Here is a 23,912-nt window from a genome sequence, read left to right as displayed (position 1 = left end):
TGGTTTAACTCCCAAAATTTGAGAATGCTAAGGTTTGGAATGATAGTTAAACTCAGAACTTCACCAAAAATATGCCCAACCTACAAATAGATTCTGAAAATGTCTTAAAACCCGCAAGATAATTTCTTCAACCGGCTCCTAATACTTAGAAGTTCAAACTTTCTTGCATGTTGAAAAGAGAGAAGAAATGCCTTGTTTGTATTGAAGTTGGATTTCACAATTAGAAACACGCAAGTTACTTTCCCATCCTTATTTCTGATTCAATTAGAGTGATGAAGAAAGTTTCTAAATTAATAATGAGTTGCATTGTCACCTCTATCCAGTTCGATCTTCTCACTCTTCATCACAAATGCAAGTTTAAATTTAGTTTTCCACTTCACATTCGAGCTAGATCTACAGATTTCCATTTTTCAAAGACTTGCTAATTTGGAACTCAGTCTTAAATTTCCTCAATCTGTAAATATCTCTTCTTCAAAACTTTCCAATTTAGATTCATGGTTCAATTTCCCAGTTTCTATTTCAATTTTGAGTTCATATTCGAACTTAATCTTCCACACAAACTTTCTAATTTGGTTAATAGTTCAAATTTTTCATGAATCTGCTGAGATCACTTGAAGAATATTCTATTTTTAAATTTAGTCAGCAACCTTTGACTTATTTTGACCTCCATTATGAGCAAGGCAGACTTTGTTGAGTTTGACTCATCATAAATCACTTTGGGTGGAGTTCTTCATACTTAGGAGTATGAGGCGGACTTTGTAGCATTTAGGAATCTCTTTCTTCCTAAGGTGAACTTCATGTTAGATAGTTTAGATAACCAGAAGACAACTAAGAGAGGGGGGAGGGGGTGAATCAGTTGTCACAGATTACCAGAAACACTAGCAATTAAAACTTTAATACTAGAACCCAAAACAATAATATGGAATAGTAGTTAATCCAATTAAGCATAAACAATAATCACAGAATAAATACCATCCACACAACACCAAGATTTGTACATGGAAAACCTGGTAAAGGGAAAAACCACGGTGGGAAGCCTACCTACAGTCAGATAATACTTATGCAGTAAGTATGTGAATTACAATAAAGGGGCTTGCACTTGTAGGAAGGACAACAACCTAGAGCACACTGCTCATCACAAAAGGAGCCTCACTGACTACATATAAATCTAGACTACAATCTAGAGAAGTGTTGAGCTGAAAAAGATAGCATCTCATATGCCAGAGTACAGTTTCGGTTAAGCTCAATACTGGAGGACTAAATCCTCTTATATAAACCCAATTTGATCTCCAATGATCGACCAACTCCTCTACTTGAATGATATTACATTATTCACACATTACGTTCCTTGACCATAACCTCTTACATTAACCATGATGATCTACAATGAGATCTTACATCTATTTATACAAACCCTCGACCATAAACAATCAGTTCGGTCACTAGACAATAAACTAATTACATAATTACAAACAATGTCGGCCTTAGACCAAAAAAAATAATATCCAACACATAAGACATCCCGGAAATACAACAATAGGTCCTATCCACACATTACATTAATGTCGGTCCATAACCTAGATCAATCGGGACCAAGTATAGGTCCACACGCTTCAACAAAGATCTCCAAATGCCAAGTCTCGAAAAAGATCACCAACAACATCCTGAAACTCCACCAGAAGTTGCACCAACAACAATTATGCAATTCGTCAAAGATCTCCACCAAAAGCTCTACCAGTGAAACCCTCACTAGAACCAGAAACCAATCTTCATAGCAAGCATGATAGCATCCAATCACCAGACCAAAACCAACTAATCAAATATGAGTATGAGTATCATGAACAAGACAATTCCATCACCATATTATATCAGAGTCTACCAGATCATACCAGATCTAAGTTAACCAGAAAGCACTCAACCTACCGGGACTAGAAGGGTGTCGTAAAGCATCCAAACAACTAGTGTTGACATCAATGACAAAACATCAATGCAACACATAATAAATTCCACCAAATGGCCAACACTTTACTTGTCTTAGGTACCTCATATCTTTTCCACCTAGGGTGGACTTTGCTTTGAATGTTAATTCCACAAGTTGTAGGGCAGACTTTATTTGTCTTATCTCCAAGTAGGAAGGCAGACTTCAAGCCCTTAACTCTCCAATGCCCCCTAGTCTTATGCAGACTTTCCTTGTCTCATGCACTTGGTCTTTGTAAGAGGACAAACTTTCTCATGTTCACACACCACATGCCATCTCCTTAGGTAGACTTTGTTGAGTTATCAAAGATAGTCAGACTTAAAATCTTGTGCACCTCAAAACCTTTCTATCTAAGGCAGACTTTGGAGGAGTTGATTATACTTTGCCTCAAGCAAGACTTCTTAAGACTTGACACCTTTAGCATACACCACGAGGGCGGACTTTTGAGTGTTTCTTCCATAAGTTGAAGGGAAAACTTTACTAGCCTTATGCACTTGGCCTTCAAACCTTCCTCAAGGTAGACTTTGTTAGCCTTGATACCTTTTCTTACTTCTTATCTCACCTTAGGGCGGACTTTGGGAAACTTGAAAAACCTTAACCTTTCATTGCAAGGTGGACTTTATGAAGGTCATGATCTTAGGGGGGCAAACATTTTGCTTCCTCCAAACACTTTCAACTTTGACAAGGCGGACTTTTGGAGTTAGGCACCCTCATTCATCAACTTGGGCGAAATTCAAGAGGAGCATGATCATTGCATTCAAGAGTAGGGCGGACTTCTTGAAGCTTGAAGTACTATTGCACTTGTTCCTTGGGCAGACTTTGTGAAGCTCCTGACATAGCATTAGATACCAAACATGATTATCTAGACTTGGAAATGTTTGGAAAACTTTAAAGTTTAATATCTTCTTCAATTTTAGCTAGATTAACATGATATTTGAAATCCATACTCAGGTAACCCATCTGAAGTGCCATGACCCATAAAATGTAGGAACTTATCTTTTTGGGTCGAAACTTGAAAATTTTCGATCGCGATTGATGTTAGCTAGTGGTACTAGTGAAAACCCTAGGTCCCCACTCCGAAAAAAATAAAAAAGAAGACATCCCTAAAAATAGGGAAAACTTTCTAAAAATAGCCATCCTAGGAATCAAGCTAAAAATGCCAAAAATGAAACTTCCTGAAAAATAGGAAAAAGCAAACTTTCCAAAAATAGAAAGTTGTCTGAATTCGTTCAAATCAATTGTGTTCTTCATCCTTTCTAGGCACTTTTATGGTGTCTAGACTCTGTTATCACTTGGTTTGAAAAAACTGACTTTCAATCCTTAAGACTCAAACCATTCAAAACTTGACAAAACTGAGCAAAACTGAAGTGGAAGGCAAAATGACACTAAGAAAAACCCTAGAAAGCAAAAGAAAGGAGACGGTCCCCATTCTTAATGGGGTGATGTGTTAAAAAGGTCACAATAGAATCCTTTTCGGTTTTCACCATTGGTCTTCATTAGGTTGTCCTTTCAAGTTTTCAACCTAATGAAAGTGGATCAACTCTATTCTACCAATAGTGTGATTCATGAAAGGGTCCCTAAATAAAGATTTTAAGTTTCTATAACATTGTGTTTTAAGAAGAACATGATTTAGGGACATTCTAGTCAAGGATGTAGAAGTTTAAGATAGAATTAGAGAATAAAATTGTCGACAAAGGTTGGGATGGTATTGGACATACCATTTTGGCTTTGACATATACAAAATAATGAGAAGTGGGTGTTTCTTGCTTATGTATGAAATCACTAGTTTTGTATAGATAATAGTTTTCTAATTACCATTGTGGTTTTATCCAAGTAGTACATGATTACATACAAAGAGAAGTAGTGGTTTTGTCAATCACAGTTTCACAATTAATAGTGATAGTTAGAAAAAACTAGTAGTTTAATATTTATCCATGATGACAATTGACTATTGCATTTTGTAATAGAAAGTGATGCATGACATTCCAATTTCCTCAACTTTCACATCCTTTTAATTGTTTACTTTTTATTTGAGTTTGCCAATGTTTATATAATTATTGCACATACCTTGAAGAAGGGAGGTAGGGAGATTAGACAAGGGAGAACATTATAAGAAGTTGTGTATCCAATATTAATTAAAGCTCTTAGAAGATATATAGATCCTAGAGTTTAAGGAAGATCCCTAATACCCAAGGAAAATAGGTTGCAAAGATCCAAGAAGCATATAGATTTTAGATGACCCACTTGAGACCCATTTTAGAGGTTAACTAAATGTGATGTTTATTCTTATCATCTTCAATATATATCCTAATTGATATGTAAAGTATACTTGAGCAATGCAAAGTGTTTTGGAGCTAGTGTTATATCTATGAGACTAAGTAAGTATTGTTGCTCAATCTAGTTATGTACCCAAGTGGCCTAAGATGTGATTCAATAATGGAGATAGTGGATGAGGATGTTGAACACAATATGTCACTAAGAGGGGGGGCGAATCAGTGATTTCAAACCAACTCAGATAGTGTGTGTGTATGACCAATAATAGTGAGAACACTAACAATCAATTATACATAAAAGACACATCACATAACACTGATTATACGAGGAAAGCCCAATGTGGGAAAAACGTCAGTGAGAAAAGCTACTGGAGTCTACTGCTCCAATCCAGCCTCACAATGAAACACCAATATTACAATGATTTAGGGCACCAATCCAAGGAGAACCAACGCCTACTAATTTAGGGCATTGACCCAAAGAGCACCAACCCCTAATTGCTTATGGGAACCAACCCAAAGGAGCACCAACCCCTGCACTGAGCACCAAATCAGTGATACACAATGAAATACAAACTTATTACAATAAAAGCACCTTGTTACAAATGAGTTTTGTAACACCTATTCAACTTCTCTCTGCCAGTTACAACTCTTCTCTGTCTCATCAGTTGTTTCACTACTAGTTATCAAATCACTCTCTCTAATTCCTTTACGGTCAATCTCTTCCTTTGCTGACTTCCTCTGATACTCACCCTACACTCTATCACTCTCAAATGCCTTCCTACTGATTCACCTATGCTCTGTTTTCTACTGGTTGCTCTTCTCACTCTTTCTTTCTGATTCTTCTTCTGCTCTGCTTTTGCCTTTCCCAATCTCCATTGATACTCACCCTTCTCTCCTTGAATCTCTGATGTTGTCTTGGTGTTTTTCCCTTGCCGGTTCACTCACTGTTAAACTCTTTTGCAACTTACTAGTTACTTTAACCTTACCGGTTAAACCTCTACTAAACCCTCTTACCAGTTACACCTTTGCTACTGGTTCTCCTTTAGACACTCAGTTGCAACACTCTTCTCAGTTTGATCAACACTCTATTCACTCAAGAACACTCCACTCTAGCAACTGACATCCTCATCTCATTTCTTCAATCTATATATTTATACTTAGGCTTTCCCGCCAAGATACTATATTTAAATATTTTATGTCTAGGGTTTTCTTTCACCAACTTACAACCATATCAGATCAGATCTCTTTGTCTTGGATCAAGCATTTGCAATAAATGACAAATCTTCTCCATTTGAAAAAATTAAATACCTTTGCTTCCTTCTTCAGCTAGACAAAATGATGTTCAGATTACAGTTTGAGAAGATCAGATCACAAGGTAGTTGATTGCCTCGAGCCACACACATCCCTGAATCAGATCCACGATTTTCGTGTTTCTCATTTAATGTCGACCTGTTTCAATCTTGTCAACACCTACCTCATTCAATACACCAACTTTTCATTCACCAACCTCTGCATGTTAGGTCATCTACTTTGCCACATGGAAGCAACGTGCCACCTTCATCGACATCTACCTTGGATCACTGTGTCAGTTCAGGATCAATCACCAACCAAAAACATCCTGCTGGTATGTACCTTATACCACCGGTCTTCTTACCCTCATACTGGTAACATACATGATACCATCATGTCAACATCATGGCAGCATTCTTCAACTGTCTGACATACATCCAATCTCCATCTGTATCCAAGTTGACATACTTACCAGTTGACTATACACCTCCTTGCATACCAATGGTCATGTTCTTTATGTTGCCCTTTGCTTGCATACTGGTTGAATATATGAGTCTTACCTTCATTGTCTTTTTGCTTTCTTATTCATGCTTACCGACAAACATCTATATCGGTAACCTCTCCTGCTTGCATCTTGCATGCACCTTGTATACCAGTAGCCATCCATACCAGTGACATATCATACATTCTGATTGACATCAATGACAATGTAATGCCAACAATCTCCCCCTTTGGCATTGATGTCAACACATTGCATTTCTTCAACCAGTTCATTCTCCCCCTTTGACGACAATGACAAAGGGTCAGGGCAATTCTTCATCCAGGTCATGTCTTTATTTGGTTCATTCTCCTCGGTTAGACTGTGTATTCTCCCCCTTTGTGTTCTCAACCGGTTCCTTTTCCACTATCAAGACAATCTCAATCACTGTCATACTGGTTCCTCTACATATACTCAATTAGAACAATCTCCCCCTATGATATAGTAGGGTTACCAACAAGACAACTGTTCTTTTCAACTGACAACCCAATTGTGATTTTAATTAAGTACAAATTGGGTAGACATTGAAAGAAGCCACAAATCAAAACCAATGAGTACTTTCCACAATGTCAAATCAACCGGTACTGTTACATCCATACCAGAGCTGCCCATGTGTCCAACAAATGGTCCAAGAAGAAAAAGATGTGGCAATGAACTCCCCCTGAACCATAAATCTTCAAATAGACTTAAGTGCATGAAGTAGGTGACAAAACTCCTAACTTGTGTCTCAGATACTCAAATGTGCTTACCGGTAAAGGTTTGGTGAAGATATCAACCACTTGCTCACCTGTAGGGACATATTCCAACTTAACTTCCTGCTCTTCAACTTTCTCCCTAAGAAAACGATATTTGATGGCAATGTGTTTGGTCCTTGAGTGCATAACCGGATTCTTGGATATGTTAATTGCAATTGAATTGTCACACCGAATGGAAACAGGGTCAGATATGTCAACCTGAATATCCTTGAGGGCCTGCTTCATACATAGAACTTGAGAACAACATGTAGCAACAACAATATACTCTTCTTTAGCAGTAGATGGGGAAATTGAATCTTGCTTCTTGGCGTGCCATGAAACCAGCCAGTTACCTAGGAAGAATGCACCACCACTTGTGCTCTTCCGGTCATCAATGTATCCCGCCCAATCAACATCAGTGTAGGCTTGCAAGGTGAGTTCTCCTTGCTTAGGGTAGCATAATCCACAATTGAGTGTTCCTTGCAAGTACCCGAATATCCTTCTGACTACATTCATATGTAACTATTTAGGTCCTGCTTGAAATCTTGCCACCATACACACTGACTGCACTATATCCGGTCTAGAGGCAGTAAGATATAATGAACTACCAATCATGGACCTGTATAAGGTCTGATCCACTACCTATGACTTATCCTCCTTGCTCAACTTGCATCTAGTCACCATGGGGGTACTTACTGGTTTGTTGTCCTCCATCTAAAACTTCTTCAACATATCTTTGGCATACTTGGTTTGAGAGATAAATATTCCCTTGTCATGTTGTGAAATCTGCAAACCAAGAAAATATGTCAGCTCTCTAAGCATTGACATCTCAAACTCTGTCTACATTTGATTAGAAAATTATTTACACAAGGTATCCTTGTTGCCTCCAAAAATGATGTCATCCACATATACAACCATAATGATCATGTGGTTTCCATTTGCATTAATGTAAAGATTACTGTCTACACTTCCCTTTCTGAAACCCTACTCCTCTAGATACTTATCTAACCTTGAGTACCATGCTCTTGGATTCTGCTTCAAACCATATAGTGCTTTCTTCAACTGACAAACAAAAGTTTCATCATCATGTAGCAGAAAGCCTTCCGATTGTCCATGTATACTTCCTCTTCTAAGTTTCCATTCAGGAAAACAAATTTTACATCCATTTGATAGAATTTGTATCCTTTGTACACTAAAAAGGATAGAAACATTCTAATGGCCTCAAGTCTAGCAACCAGTGCAAATGTTTCTTCAAAATCTAATCCCTCTACTTGAGAACTATCCTTTTCACACTAGCCTTGCTTTGTGCCTCACAATATTTCCTTCTTCATTCATCTTGTTCTGGTAGTCCCACTTTGTTCCAATGACATTCTTATCAACCGGTCTAGGGACTAACTCCCAATTTTTGTTCTTTTCAATCTACTTCAACTCTTCTTCCATTGCAACCATCCATTTTTCACTCTTAATAGCCTCATCGAATGTCTTAGGTTCTATTTCAGTTATGAGGTAGAAATTGACTTGTTCATGGTTCCAGACAAGTCTTCTTTTGGTCCGCACACCATCATTCTTATTACCTATAATCTTCTCTTCCAAGTGATTCTTCTGCACATGCTGGTTAGGAGACTTGTTTGATGCTTCTTTCGGTTCACTATCTGAATTAACTTCTTCTTCATCATTGGTGTCATCATATCAGTTGAATTGAGCATATCTCCCTTTATTCAAATCTTCATCCACTCTTACATGCACACTCTCAATGACTCTTCTTAGTCTTTTGTTGTAGCACTTGTAGGCCTTACTGTGAGTTGAGTAATCAAGGAAAATATCTTCATCACTCTTGGAATCAAAACTTCCCAAGCCATCTTGATCTCTTTTGATGAAGCATTTACTCCCAAACACTTTGAAATGCTTGACTGATGGCTTCCAGTAATACCACAATTCATAAGGTGACATTATGTTATTTGTGCAAAATTGAACTCGGTTCAAAGGGTATACAATAGTATGAACTGCTTCCTTCCAGTATATATCCAGTATGTTTGCTTCATTTAGCATGGTTCTTGCCATCTCCTTGACTATCTTGTTTTTCCTTTCTACAACACCATTTTGTTGTGGTGTCCTTGGAGATGAATGCCATCTTCTTATTCCATGTTTCTTATAGTAGTTTTCAAACTCATTTGATGTGAACTCTCCACCCCGGTTTGATTTTAGACATTTCAGCTTGCATCCACTTTCCCTCTCAACCATCTTCCTGAAAATCTTGAATCTTTCAAATGCTTGAGATTTATCTTGTAAGAAGGTGACCCGTGCCCTTCTTGAGAAGTCATCAATGAAGAGCATGAAGTATCTTTCACCGGCTAGTGCTCTAGTTATAGTTGGTCCACATAAATCAGTGTGCTCTAGTACAAGTGGCCTTGAAGTATTATATTCTTTAGTCTTGAAGGTCACCTTAATCTGTTTTCCTCTTACACATTCATCACAGAATGTGCTTGCCAGTTTGATGATCTCTGGTATGTGTCTCACATAGCCTTTCTTGCTTACTTTGACGTCAAAGTTTATATGTCCTAATATTTTGTGCCATAGCCAACTCTCATCCACTTGTCCCATCATGCATTGGGACTCAAAGCATTCTTTCAGATTGTAAACATTTCCATCTGTCCTTTTTCCTTCTACAACAATCTAACCAACACTCTCCTTTCTTATCTAGAAACTAGTAGAGTCAAAAGTGAATTTGTATCCTTTATCACACATTTGACTCACATTGAGAAAATTGTGCTTTAGGCCTTCTACATAGTATACATCACGTGCCTTCAATTCACCAAAAATGTTCAGAGTACCTTTTTCCTTTTATTTTGATGGAAGAGTTGTCTCCAAATCTTATCGAACCTCCATTCCAATCTTCAAGCTTAATGAATTTCTTTTTGTCACCGGTCATGTGATTGGAACATCCACTATGTACAACCCATAAGATTCTCCTCTCTGCATGCAGTGCAGTCTGCACAATCACACTTGATTCTGCTTTGTTCTTGTCCTTCTCAACCCAAACTGGTTTGGCTTCTTTCTTTTTGTTTGCCGCAACTTCTTGCACCGGTTTTGTCACCGGTTTCTGATCAGGTGTTGCCTTCTTTTTCTTGGTTGTTCTGAGTTTGCAATGATTTGCAATGTGCCCAAATTTTTGACAGTTATAGCATTTCACATTGACATTAAAAGATGAACCTTTAAAAGTATTGTAGGACACCAATTGAGTTCTCCTAGATTCAAAACTCCTATGACCAAATCCATTACACTGATAATTAACAATATTCATCTCCCGAAGTGTAGCAAAATAATTTCTACTTTCAAAATTAACAGGGGGCTTGTTCATCAGTCTACAATCAGTAGTTCTATGTCCAAACTTATTACACTGGTAACAATAACCATGAAATTTGGGTACATATCAGTCTTGTTGCTTTGGATCGGTAAACCTTTGTCTCACCAGATGTCTTCCTCTCATGTTGTTGATTCTAGTGAATCCTTCATTATCTACCTTAGGCTTGCCTTTATGATTTGCATTCTAGGACAATGTGTGAGCCTTCCAGTTTTGAGCATACCGGTTCACAGGCTGATTTCTTGTAGCCTCAACATAGATCTTCTTACTAGTATCTTTGTTGATTGGTAAATGTTTGTTTCTCTTTACATTCACTTGAGGAAGTGAAATGTATCTCCTTACCAGATGTGTCTTGGCTTTTAGAACTTTATCCTGCTTCAAATCCTAAACCACCGGTATCTTTTGAATGTTTCTGATTGCTCAACATCTTGTCTAAGGCTTCAGTGTTGCCCTCATATTTTTTGCTCATCTTTAGTTCATCCTTTCTCTTTTCAATCTCCTTTCTGAGCCTTACAATCTCTTCTTCTAACTTCTGATGCTTCTTTTCCTTCTTTAGTGCATCTAAGCATGTGACCTCACATATCCTGTTAGCCTCTTCCAACTAGAGTTTCAAATAAGAAATTACTTGATTGGAATCATCTAGGGATTGCTTCAAAAGATCTTGTTCTTCTGCAGCAACAAGCTTGACCTTCTTGAGTTCTCTTCTTGTCTTACTTAACTCCTCAAGAGCACTTATGAGCTCACCTTCTAGATCCACTTTAGCTTCAATGTCTTCTTCTTCCTCATCTTCATCAACTGGTTCTTCTAGTGCCATAAAGAGATTGAATTCTCTTTCATCCTTAGGGTAGTCATCTTCCTGATGCACTTTCTTCATATTTGGTATCAACCTCAAAGGTATATAGGTCGTTGTGCTTCTGGTAGCTTCTTCTTCCTTACTGGTAGACTTTGTTCTCTTTGTCTTTATCGGAAGACCTGCCAGAGCTCCTTTTCACATCTCCACCGATTTCACCATAGGGACATTTTGCAGCAAAGTGTCCTATTTTACCACAATTAAAGCATTTGAGAGGCAGCTTTCCTTTATACTTACCGGATCCTCTTTTGAGATTTCTTACAAAGTTTGCCACCTCAATATCTGAGTTTTCATCGGATTCCCCAAGAGCAATTTCTTCCTTGCTCTTTTTGATGGAGTTGAAAGCAACCTCTTTCTTTGAATTTCCTTCGTTGGTTTTCCTCATCTCATAAGCAGTTAGGGAGCCAAATAACTCATCCATTGAAAATCTTTTCAAATCCTTGGCTTCCTCTATAGAAAAGACCTTAGTATTATACTTAGATGTGAGTGATCTAAGCACCTTTTTAACTATAACTTCATCAACTATTTCCTCTCCAAGTCCTCTGATGGTGTTCACAGTTTCATCAACTCTCTTAAGATAATCTGCAATCTTTTCTTCATCTTTCATCTTCAAGCCTTCAAGTTGACCTCTTAGTGTTTGTATCTTGGCCTCCTTGACTTTGGCATCTCCTTCAAATAATCTCTGCAATTTATCTCGTCTCCTTGGCAGATGAGTAGTGCATAACCTTAACAAACTCATTATCTGACAACCTACTGAGTATAGCATGTTTAGCCTTTGCGTTATTTTCATACTCCTTCTTAGTATCCAAATCAGTAGGAGGAACACTAGGGATAGTTACCCATTCTTTACAAACATCCAAACATCAAATCCTAGAGAGGATAGATAGGTTTCCATTCTTTTGCTCCAAAAGGCATAGTTGGTTCCATCAAACATGGGAGCTTTGGAGGAGGAGGACTCATTTATTTCCATTGTGTTCTTATACCAGAATCTACCCAAGCTAGAGAAAGATTTAACCAACTGGGAACCTAGCTTTGATACCAATTGTTGAACACAACATGTCACTAATAGGGGGGGTGAATCAGTGATTTCAACCCAACTCAGATAGTGTGTGTGTGTGTGTGTGTGTGTGTGAGAGAGAGAGAGAGAGAGAGAGAGAGTGAGAGAGAGAGAGAGAGAGAGAGAGAGAGAGAGAGAGAGAGATTGGTAATAGTGAGAACACTAACAATCAATCATACACAAAAGACACATCACATAACACCGATTATACGAGGAAAACCCAATATGGGAAAAACCTCGGTGAGAAAAGCTGCTGGAGTCTACTGCTCCAATCCAGCCTCACAATGAAACACAAATATTACAATGATTTAGGGCATCAAACCCAAGGAGCACCAACCCTTGCACTGAGCACCAACTTAGTGATACACAATGAAATATAAACTTATTACAATAAAAGCACCTTGTTACAAATGAGTTTTGTAACACCTATTCAACTTCTCTCTACCGGTTACAACTCTTCTCTATCTCACTGATTGTCTCATTGATGGTTATCAATTCACTCTCTCTGATTCCTTTTCGGTCAATCTCTGCCTTTGCTGACTTCCTCTTATACTCACCCTGAACTCTATCACTCTCTGATGCCTTCCTATTGGTTCACCTCTGCTCTGTTTTCTACCGGTTGCTCTGCTTACTCTTTCTTTTTTATTCTCATTTTGCTCTGCTTTTGCCTTGCCCGATCCCCACTAGTACTCACCCTTCTCTCCTTGACTCTCTGCTGTTGTCTTGGAATTTCTCACTTGCCGGTTCACTCACTGTTAAACTCTTTTGCAGCTTACTAGTTACTTTAACCTTACCGGTTAAACCTCTACTAAACCCTCTTACTGGTTACACCTTTGCTACCGGTTCTCCTTCAGATACTCAGTTGCAACACTCTTCTCAGTCTAATCAACACTTTGTTCGCTCAAGCACACTCTACTCTAGCAACTGACATCCTCATCTCATTTCTTCAATCTGTATATTTATACTTCGGTTTTCCCACCAAGATGCTATATTTAAATATTTTTTATCTAAGGTTTTCTTTCACCGACTTCAAACTGTATCGGATCGGATCTCTTTGTCTTGGATCAAGCACCTGCAATAAATGAAAAACTTCTCCAGTTGAACACATTAAATGACTTTGCTTCCTTCTTCAGATCGACAAAGCGATGTTCAGATTACAGTTTGAGAAGATCATATCACAAGGTAGTTGATCTCCTCAAGCCACATGCATCCCTGAATCAGATCCACCATTTCCACATTTCTCATTTAATGTCGACCTATTTCAATCTTGTCGACACCTACCTCATTGAATATGCCAACTTTTCATTCATCGACCTCTGCATGTTAGGTCATCTACTTTGCCACATGGAAGCCACGTGCCATCTTCGTCGACATCCACCTCAGATCACTGTGTCGGTTCAGGATTAGTCACCAACCAAAAATATCCTACCTATATCTACCTTATACTACCGATCTTCTTACCCTCATACCGGTAACATACATGATACCATCATACCAACATCATGCCAACATTCTTCAATTGTCTGACATACACTAATCTCCATCTGTATCTAGGTTGACATACTTACCGGTTGACTATACACCTCCTTGCATACCGGTGGTGAGGTTCTTTTTGTTGTCCCTTGCTTGCTTACCAGTAGATAATGCTTCTGCTTGCATATCGGTTGAATAGACCAGTCTTACCTTTGTTGTCTTTTTGCTTTCTTATGCATGCTTACCGACAAACATCTATATTGGTAACCTCTCCTGCTTGCATCTTGCATGCACCTTGTATACCGATAGCCATCCATACCGGTGACATGTTATATATATATATATCTGTTGTCATGAATGAAAACACAATGCTAACAATCTCCCCCTTTGGCATTGATGTCAACACACTCTGCATTTATTCAACCAGTTCAGAGGAGGCATGTTGAGCTTACTCTTACTAGCTTTTTTCCTAAAATGTTTGTCTCTAGGGGGTAAATCTTATGTATTCATACTTATAGCTTGCTCTTTTTCCTTTCATTTTCATTCGATTAAAACTACAATCCTTCTTCTTTGACAAACTAAATTTGCACGTTGATGAACTATTTTATGACATAGTTATCCTAATTCATACATATTACATCTACAAACATCCAAGAAAAATCAAACACAACTCATCAATTACCTCTCCTAATACTCGCCAAAACAAAGAAAGAAGGAAACATAAATCATGTTGTCAACAATATAGTCTATCATTCTAAAGTACTTGCACAACCAAGTGATTTTACCCAAGGGTTCTACAATAAACATGTGATCACTTCCATCCTTTCACCTTACAATTTGTCACATCTATGATGACAAACCTTTATATTTGTTAGAGAAATCTTTGCAATGAAAAACACTTGGCCAAAAAATTTCAACGTATAAAAAAGATTTTAATATATATTTATTTTTTCCTTGTTAACCATACAATTACCACACCCAAGATCTTAAGAGGCATATTAATATAGTCCAATTCGATATTTCTCCGATGATTGGATCATGTAGAAGTTTCAAAACTCATTAATATTATGAAAAGAGACTGATTCACTTCAACATCAAAAAAGAAATATATCGCTAAATGAACCTCTCTATAACATGATGACGAAAAACATTGCCAAAACTCTCAATTTTTTTTAACATCCTTTTATATACAAGGTTACTTTCAATAAAAAGTAATATTTTTAACTTAATTATTAATTGTTACTTGAGAGTCTTCTTGTATCTCGAAAGAACTAATCTTTAAACTCTCTCAATTTGAGACCCACAACCAATGTCACAATTTCAGCATCATTGTTAATAGAAATAAGTTGAAAAGAGGACATATACACAACCAATGTCATAATTTCAGCATTGTTGTTAATAGAAATAAATCAAAAAAAAGACATATACCCAACCGATATCACAATTTCAACATCTTTATTAATAAAAATAAATCGAAAAGAAGACATATACCCAACCAATATCACAACTTCAACATCATTATTATTAATAGACATAAGTCCAAAAGAGGATATAAACCCAATCTAAGAACCAGCCCAAACGTCACCAAGAATCTCTAATAGTACCATTAACATCAAGAACCTCTTGAAAGAGAGATCCACTTCAACTTTTTCTATTAGTATTATCTTCCTAGTTTCTTATCGTATTGACAATGACAATGTTAAATAATATATAAAACTTAAATACAGAGAGTAGAGAGCTATTTATTGGTTTTCATTGAGAAGGGTAGATTCCAATTGTTCAAACAATCGGCCCTGTGGGTTTAAACAATTGTCCCTTTCTGCTTATTTGGTTCCAAACATACCGCCCTGATACTGTAGATTGCCATATTTAAAATCCCAAACAGCCATTGATAACTAAACATCTTTGGATTTATTGTAAAGCCATAATTCCACATTGGATCGGCATTTATTCCTTTGGATAACAAACACACAAAAGCCAGAGGAACTTGAATTTTATTATAATGGCAGAGTTCTCAATTGGATCAGTCTTTGTTTCTTTGGAGCACATATATATTCTGAAGAAGTCAGCAGGACTGCAGGAGACAAATAATATTGGATTCTATTGGCACTCCGAGACATGGAGATTTTCCCAATTTATTTGTATATATAGTAAATCAGGTGCAGTGTGCATTGACAAATTTATCAGAAGAGAAAATGGCTGAAATGTGGAAGTTGGTTGCTCTCCAAATTGTTTTTCCTCTAATTATAGTTGTTTTCTCTGTGTTGTTGAATTTGAGAAGGAAAGGAAAGAGAAATGATGGTGCAGGGATGGTGGTGCCAGGAAACACAGGATTCCCCTTTGTTGGGGAAACTCTTTCATTATTCTCATCAATGAAAAGCCCAACAGGAGTCCAAAGCTTCACAGAGAAAAGAGCCAAATTGTATGACATTTTAACATTTAAGGGTGACCCTATTTTTTCTTTTTACTGATTCATTAAGGGTCTGAATCTGATCATGTATGAAATTTTTAAGATTTTAAGTCCTAACTATGTTTTGATCATCATATGTTACAGGTATGGAAGAACCTTTATGACCAACATTCTTGGGAATAACAGGGTGTTTACATCAGAAAGAGAAGCAGTGAAATTTATATGGTCATCAGAGAACGCTTTGTTCAGATTTGCAGGTGCCAAATCAACTGAAGATATGTTTGGGAAAAACAGTTTGTTTTATGTAGGAGCAGATGTTCATAAGAAAATGAGGAAGTTGGTGGGAGAGCCACTGTCAAAAGATATTCTGAAGAAGAATTTTGAGCAAATGGAAGCCATCTGTCTTGATATTCTTGATGGGTGGTCAGGGAAAACAGTCTCTGCCATGGATGGCACTTCAAGTGTGAGTAATTTGGGCTTATAGATTGTTTTGGTTTGGTGTGCCTAAAGATAACTGTTTTATTTCCTTAACTACTGCTGAAATATAATTCTATACATTGGAATTGTGCAGTTTGCATTTCAAATCATAAGCTACATAACAGCAAGCATATCCAAAGGGCCAGAACTCTCTCTTTTACATAAGAGATTTACTGATATCATAAAGGCAAGTGAGAGCTTTGCCATTAATATACCAGGAACAGCTTATTACAAAGGACTTAAGGTGCTCATCTCTTACCTTTACACTTATATTGAGCTGAAAGTGATAATATTTATCTCAAAAGTTCGAAAATTCTCAGCTGTTTAACCAAGTTCCATCACTGAAAACCTTTTATTAATTCTAACATTATCTTAGATGTTTCTAGATTTGATTCTGTGTCATTTTTTTATTGTCAATGTTTTGGATCACATTTTGTGATCTATCATCAGGATTACAGAATGTGATCCGGAACTTTCTTTCATCTTGATGATAGATTACAGAATTTGATCCCAAATGTAAATGATAAAAAGGTGACACACGATCAAATTTAGAAATATCTACGATAATAACATGAACTGTGAAAATTTGATAGCATTATTTTCTGTCATATATTTAATGAAATTGTGATGATGTGATTTTCAGGCTAGACAAGATTTGATGGCCTCATTGGACACCATAATTGATAGGAGAAGAAAGGGAGATGAAATGAAAGATGACTTCATTCAATCAATGGTTTCAAGAGATGGGCTTCCTCCAGATGAGAGATTGAGTGACATGGAGATCAAAGATAATTGTCTTATTCTTCTTTTAGCAGGGCATGCTACATCAGGAGCAGCTCTCACATGGGCAATGAAATATTTGGAAGACCACCCTAAAGCAAAAGAAGCACTTATGGTATTTGTTATTATTTTTTATAAATAAATGATAAAAAAATAATAATTTTATGAAATATATTATATATATTAGTAATTATTAAAAATATTTGTTTTTATTTTATATTTATTTATTTTTAATATTTTGAAACATTTTCATTGTTGTGATGTAAAATAGGAGGAGTACAAGAAGATTGAGGAAAGGAAGGATAAATCATCAAGTTCAACTAATTTGACATGGGATGATATCAGTGATATGCCATATACTTTAAAAGTATTCTAAGTTCAATTTTCTTTATAAAAATCTCTTTTTCATTTTTTTAAAGAAAAAGTTTATACATATTTCACTATATTTCTAAGAAGTATATAGGTTGGGATTTATGTTTATCCTATTTTTCAATTCTATTAGGTAATATTTGAAACTTTAAGAATGTCAGCCCCAGCACCATGGATTTCTCGAGAAGCCATTCAAGATACTTCATTGCAAGGTATAGTTTTTCTTATTTTGTTAATTATTTATATGGTATTATCAATTATTATGTTTAATTAAAAATATTAAGAAAAATTTAAAACTATGAATTGTTCTTTTTTGTAGGGTTTTTTATAAAAAAGAATTGGAACGTAAGCATTGATGCCAATGCACTACATTATGATCCCAATCTTTTTGAAAATCCAACAAAATTCAACCCCTCAAGATTTGATGTAAGTTAAATTACAACATAAATTTACAAAATACAAATTTATTCTGATTTTTTATAATACAAATAATTTAAATGAAAGCATGTATTAGAGAGAAGGTTGAACAAAGGCTACCTAGTATTTAAGTTTTTAATGAAATACCAAATACAAGACACAATAAAAAATGTTTTTTCTCTTCCAACATTTAAAATAGATAATGTTGGTTAATGTATATCAACATATAAAAGAAGTTATTATAGACATTAATTAACAAATAAAGAGATTATATTGTAAAATTGGATTCTATTTTATTGAATTTAAAATTTATGCAGGAAACACCAAAACCTTATTCATTTGTTGGTTTTGGAGGAGGTTTAAGAACATGCCTTGGAGTTAATCTCGCAAAGTTAGAAATGACCATTTTCCTTTATCATTTGTGTACCAAATATAGGTAAATATTTTTAAAGGCGTTCTATTTCAATAATCCCTTGTGAAATTTAAATAAAAAAATTCTTTAATTTTCTTTATAATATGCATATTTTATTACTTGTTATTTCTAATCTATTTTACTTTATATGTGGTTTAGGTGGAAAAGTGTGAGCAACGAAACTGCCTTAAGTTCAACTTTCATAAGAGTCTTGAAGAATGGATATTTAATAGAAGTAGAACCTAAATGAAGTATTAATAATCTTTTGAGATAAAGGATGAGTTTTGTGATTTGGAAATAATTTTCTTTAATTAAGAGTTGAAGAATGGGTATTTAATGGAAGTAGAATCTAAATGAAGTATTAATCATCTTTTGAGATAAAGGATGAGTTTTGTGATTTGGAAATTATCTTCTTTAATTAAGAGTCTTGAAGAATGGATATTTAATAGAAGTAGAACCTAAATGAAGTATTATTCATCTTTTGCTTGATAAAGGATGAGTTTTGTGTTTTGGAAATTATCTTCTTTAATTCACATTTTGCTATGTTGTGTACTACTTAAGTGACATTATTGATATCATGTTATTGTTCGATAATACTATTTCATATGTGGATATTAAATTGTTAAATTTTTATTGTTATTGTTACAAAATTTTCATATTTTTTTTAATATTATCAATTTAATTCTAATTCTAAAAATAATTAATATTAGAAATTGAATTAATATTAAGTAGACTTGAGGAAGAAGGCTTGTGCATTTCATTATGAAAGAACATTTCAATAGATATATCAATTAAGCTCAACAAACATCACAAATGCAACAAGGAATAAACAATACAAAGGATCTAAGCAAACACCAAGCATACAAATATCACCTCACTAGAGGTAATAAAAATACAAAGAAAACTCCCCACCTCTCTTCACTCCCCCTCCACCCCACAAAAAAAAATCAACTGTAATAGTCACACAACACACTCAAGAAACCGTGATCACCTACAAAAGCAAATGCAAGCTTCTATAAGAGAGTAGCAAGAAATAAATGCAAAATTATACAATGAAATAAGATAAGATACATATTGTACAAGAGGGAACTTACTTATATAAGTAAGGTGAAATATAGGACAAAATAGGATTATGATAAATTATGCAACAATCACGTGATATGAGACTCAAAAAGTAAATAAACTGAAACTTAATTAAGCATGAATAGGACCTAGATGGGAACCAATTAAGTAATATGTAACTTGTTTACAACAACACCCCTCTCAAGTACAACTTACTTGGAATAACAAACAAATGCAAGGATGCAAATATGGGTCCCAAAAAAGAGGCCTTATTAGGTACCCATGTAGAAAAGGTTTATCTCAAATCTAGAGTAAATGAGAAAATTTATAGAAAAACTCCTTTTCCAAGAGAGAAAACAAGAAAATAAACATGTATAGGTGATGGAAGAAGGTCTCAACATGACACCCAAGGACTACATCCATCATGATTTTACAAAAAATGTCTCCTCATAAGAGAGAAAGTGTGATACTATAGATCCTCACAAATAATTAATTCTTGTGCTAATGGTAATGAACGCATGAAGAAAAATTCTCAAGAATGTCCAAAACCACTAAACAATATTTCTCCCCTTTGGAATAAACAATTTCAATGGTGTATGTGAAAGAAACTCCAACTCGAAGAAGAGAGTTGAGGAAAGAACTATCATGATATGTTCCTCTAAAAACATCTCAAGTGGTTGCATGGTAGAATTAAAGGATGCCACATTGTAGTGAGGTGAAACCAATTCAAAAAATTATTGATGCTCATTAAGAACAATCTATAAACACAATGATGATGTGATACAATGTGTGCTATTATTGTCATCAAACAAGAGATAAATATCCTCAAGTGTTTCTTCCAAATCTACAAGATGGGACTTATAAAATAAATCTACAATATCTATAAAGAAATCCCCCACAAAGTTAAATTTGAAAAATTAGAATGATCCTACTAAACCAAAGTATTGGAATCTATGACAAATCTAAACTCTAGAGTAGGAGGAAAAGGACATGGAAGGAAAAAATATCAAGAATACTAAGGTTCAAGTGACCAAACTTCTTCTTAGAAATTGAATTTGCACTAGATGCATGACACCATGAATGAGTATGAGAATCAATCAAAGGAATTTGAATATCATTAGGGAAAAAATGTGAAAAGGTCTGCAAGTGAAATGCATATTCAACCATTCTAATAAAAATGATCTCACTACTTTTAAGTCTCTAATAATTGTAGAATCAGGTGTGAACTCGTTATTCTTCTCTACTCAACTATATGCAACCAAATAGATGCACAAAAGATTGATTGACAATAATGGTACACTAAGTATACAATTGAAAGTGTCTTTTCCCATGCTAATAGATCGCTTCCCACAAATATGTATGTGATATGTTCCCTATCAAGATGTGTGGTAGAGTACAATTATCAAATGAAGAGAACATACCCTGTATATGATGTGAAGCTCTAGAATCAAGAAGCCATTTCTTGGATTTAAAACTTGTAGATGTGAAAATTCCCCTTCCCTTCATCTTTTCTATCTAATTTTCCTCTCTAGCTATCATTGATTATATATTAGTTGATGATGTGGATGTGAAAATTTCTCTTCCCTTCATCTTTTCCTATCTATTTTTTGACTCTAGCTATCATTGATTCTGTATATGTCGATGATGTGGAAGAAGATGATGAACTAGATGACAATATTGAAGAAAAATTTATACTATTCTTCTAAAGAAGGCACTTCCACCTATTAATCTATGTTTTATAGAAACTATATGTATTCATCATGCCCAATTATTTTGCAATATAAGTGTGGAAGCGGGAAAAACAAGATTGGGTGACTAGGACCTAATCCCACTTTTGCCAACACATTGGGAATACGAAAGAGCCTAGGGAGATAGATCACTTTGGCTACTTCTTGTAAAAAAGAGAGAGCCAAGGATTATCTCTTAGGGTTTCTATTCTTCTTGTTGCAAATGATGATAAAAACTAGGGTTTGAATGATCAACTAGATTAGGAGATAAAGAATGAAGCATAAATGAACTCAAAATTGCACAAACTTGCAGATATGAAACTGAGATAATGAAAGCATGAAAGGGGGAGGATTTTGGATGGGTACCTGATGCTACAAAATGAGCCAAACTGACCAGGACTAGAGTGTCATGCCACTGTCCCTGAGAATCTAACAAAGAGCTGCAACAGAAAAACTGCAAATATGATGACATGAAGCTGCAACCTGTCAAATTTCACTGCAAAGTGGAGGGACCAGGGTTCCACGCCCCTATCCTAGGCAAGACTAGGGTGCCACGCCCCCGTCTTGGGTAGATTAGGGCAGATCTAATGATTCTAGGTGGTTCTGATGCCTTTTCCTAATCCAAAACTGCTTTAGGGTACCTGTTTCTCCACCTGCAACTGAAAAGGGAAGGTTTGGGTGGCTATATAGGGTTTTGCCTTAGTCAAACCCCTGTGTTGGTGATTTCCACCTCGACAAATAGCCGATAATGTACTGAAAATGTGTGTGCTAGAACCTTGTGTGTATTCAAGATCCTAAAATGAAAGAAAATAGAGCTACCCTACGCATGAGAGTAAACCCTAAATGCAAATGTGAATGTAAATAACAATGCTTCAAACCAAATATGCTAAATGATCTAAAGTATGAATGTAAATATGCAAATTGATGTAAAGAAGCTCATACAAAGACATGAAAATAACATTAAATCATACCAATCCCCAAGGGAGAGATATTGTCACTAGATCTCCTATTATTCTTCAATGTATTCAAGGCTCCTAATTGATGATGAATGTTTGACAAATGCTTGATGAATGTTGTTGAATTTTGTTGAATGCTCCACATAGGCTTCTCTTTCACTACATAGAAGGCTCCTTGTGCTCCAAAAACCTGCTCTTAGATTCTTAGGAAGATCCCTTCAAATGAAGAAAGAGAACTCTTATGTATGAAACCCTAGATCTTAATTTTGACTTAATTCCGTCTTTAGGCCGACCTAGGAATTAAATTTACCATTAATCTTTGGGGTTAAGCATTATAATATCATAGAATTGTGCTCCCAAAATTTCAGGAAAAAAGTCGAGGACCATGTGCACTCCCGCCACAGTCCGACTAAATTTTCACCAAATTTTCAAGGTCGTTAGATATGATGATATTAGAGTGAATCCCAAAGTTATAGCTGATTTCGAGATGTTTTGATATGCAAAATTGTGCCTTAAAGGTCGAAATAGGACATAATTAGGGTTTATGATTAAATGATTTATTGGAGGAATAAAATAAAAAGGGGCACACTAAGGGTAAAGGGCCCAATTTTATGATGTATGAAGTGATGAAATATGACTTTAGATTTAATTAAATTAATTAATTAAATGCTTAAAGGGAAATTAGAAATGCAAGATGCAAGACACTCAAAGGTGGGTGCTAACCTAAGTGTGAAATTGTACCACCCTAGCAAGGGTATTGTACAATTTACGACACTACAATAAGAAGATGTAGGTTTCTCCTTCTTAGATGTATCATCTTTAAATGAGGTGAGAGGCTCATTAGATTCTATCTTAGATTTTGGTTTCTTCTAGCATTAGCCTTTGGGTGATTTGGATATCTAAGCCTAACTCTTGGGAATTACATCTAACTAGATAAGTGTAGATTTCTCTCTATTCAAACAATCACAAAATGCCTCAAAAGAAGGCATAGTAAATACACTACCTGGAACATCCATAGTGGAATAAAAGGTAGAAGAAAGGATAAAATCAATTTGTAATAGATCCCTTGTTAGCTTTATCATTTCCACAATTAGCCAATTTAGATCTCAAAGATTTGAACTTAATCAAATAATCTTCAATTGAAGGAAATGCATGAAGAGAAAGAGAATTCAATTCTATCTCTATTTACAAAGCACCAAATTCACTAATTGTACCAATCATATTTGAATGTTGTTGGTGTAAATAATTATTCATCTTGGATATTATTACACCTTACTTAAGTTTACTTAGGAAATGCATTTCATAGTAGTTTGGGTATGAGACACTTGGGTGTTTGTGCCACATTGGGATAGTGTGTGTAGGAGAATTTCCATCTTTTATGGTGTGATCTTGTTGTTACACTCCACATTCAGTGGGTGATCCACCTCATGTGGAATATTATATTGTTTCTCCTACCTACCCACACCTATTTCCTACCTACCCTTGTTTCATATTCATTATATGTAACGATTGATGATCCAGTTGATCAATATTTTCTCTTGATAGAATACAGTTTATTCCTATCAATATTTTGTCTCTCTATTGTATTTTTTATTGAGCCCTTGATCTTGGCAAAATATCGCATGGTATCAGAGCCTATAGGGTTTCATTGATTAGTCTTTTGGAGACATTTTGGAGGCTTCAATTTTCGAATTTGGGGATCTTCATTTTTTGGGGGCGTCATACAATGATTTGGACAAACGGTTGAG

General features: G+C 35.6%; 1 protein-coding gene across 1 annotated transcript; it reads left to right on the top strand.

The window, feature by feature from the left end:
* The first annotated feature begins 15,749 nt into the window (after window positions 1-15,749).
* LOC131063454 (abscisic acid 8'-hydroxylase 3-like) lies at window positions 15,750-18,669 on the top strand. The gene is made up of 9 exons (XM_057997257.2): window positions 15,750-15,976; window positions 16,109-16,427; window positions 16,536-16,685; window positions 17,085-17,336; window positions 17,493-17,588; window positions 17,724-17,802; window positions 17,910-18,016; window positions 18,325-18,443; window positions 18,579-18,669. Exons 1-9 carry the CDS (start codon window positions 15,750-15,752, stop codon window positions 18,667-18,669), a joined length of 1,440 nt encoding a protein of 479 aa, XP_057853240.2.
* The last annotated feature ends 5,243 nt before the right edge of the window (window positions 18,670-23,912 follow it).

Source organism: Cryptomeria japonica, chromosome 7, assembly GCF_030272615.1.
Source record: "Cryptomeria japonica chromosome 7, Sugi_1.0, whole genome shotgun sequence".
Lineage (NCBI taxonomy): Eukaryota > Viridiplantae > Streptophyta > Pinopsida > Cupressales > Cupressaceae > Cryptomeria > Cryptomeria japonica.
Note: the sequence above shows the minus strand (reverse complement) of the source record. Positions and strands in the feature narration are given on the sequence as shown.

Bases quoted from the DNA above. Each gene is read 5' to 3' on its own strand.
- LOC131063454 (XM_057997257.2), top strand. From the start codon at position 15,750: ATGGCTGAAATGTGGAAGTTGGTTGCTCTCCAAATTGTTTTTCCTCTA. The intron at 15,977-16,108 runs GTATGACATTTT...CATATGTTACAG, and splicing joins ACAGAGAAAAGAGCCAAATT to GTATGGAAGAACCTTTATGA. The intron at 18,444-18,578 runs GTAAATATTTTT...TATGTGGTTTAG, and splicing joins CATTTGTGTACCAAATATAG to GTGGAAAAGTGTGAGCAACG.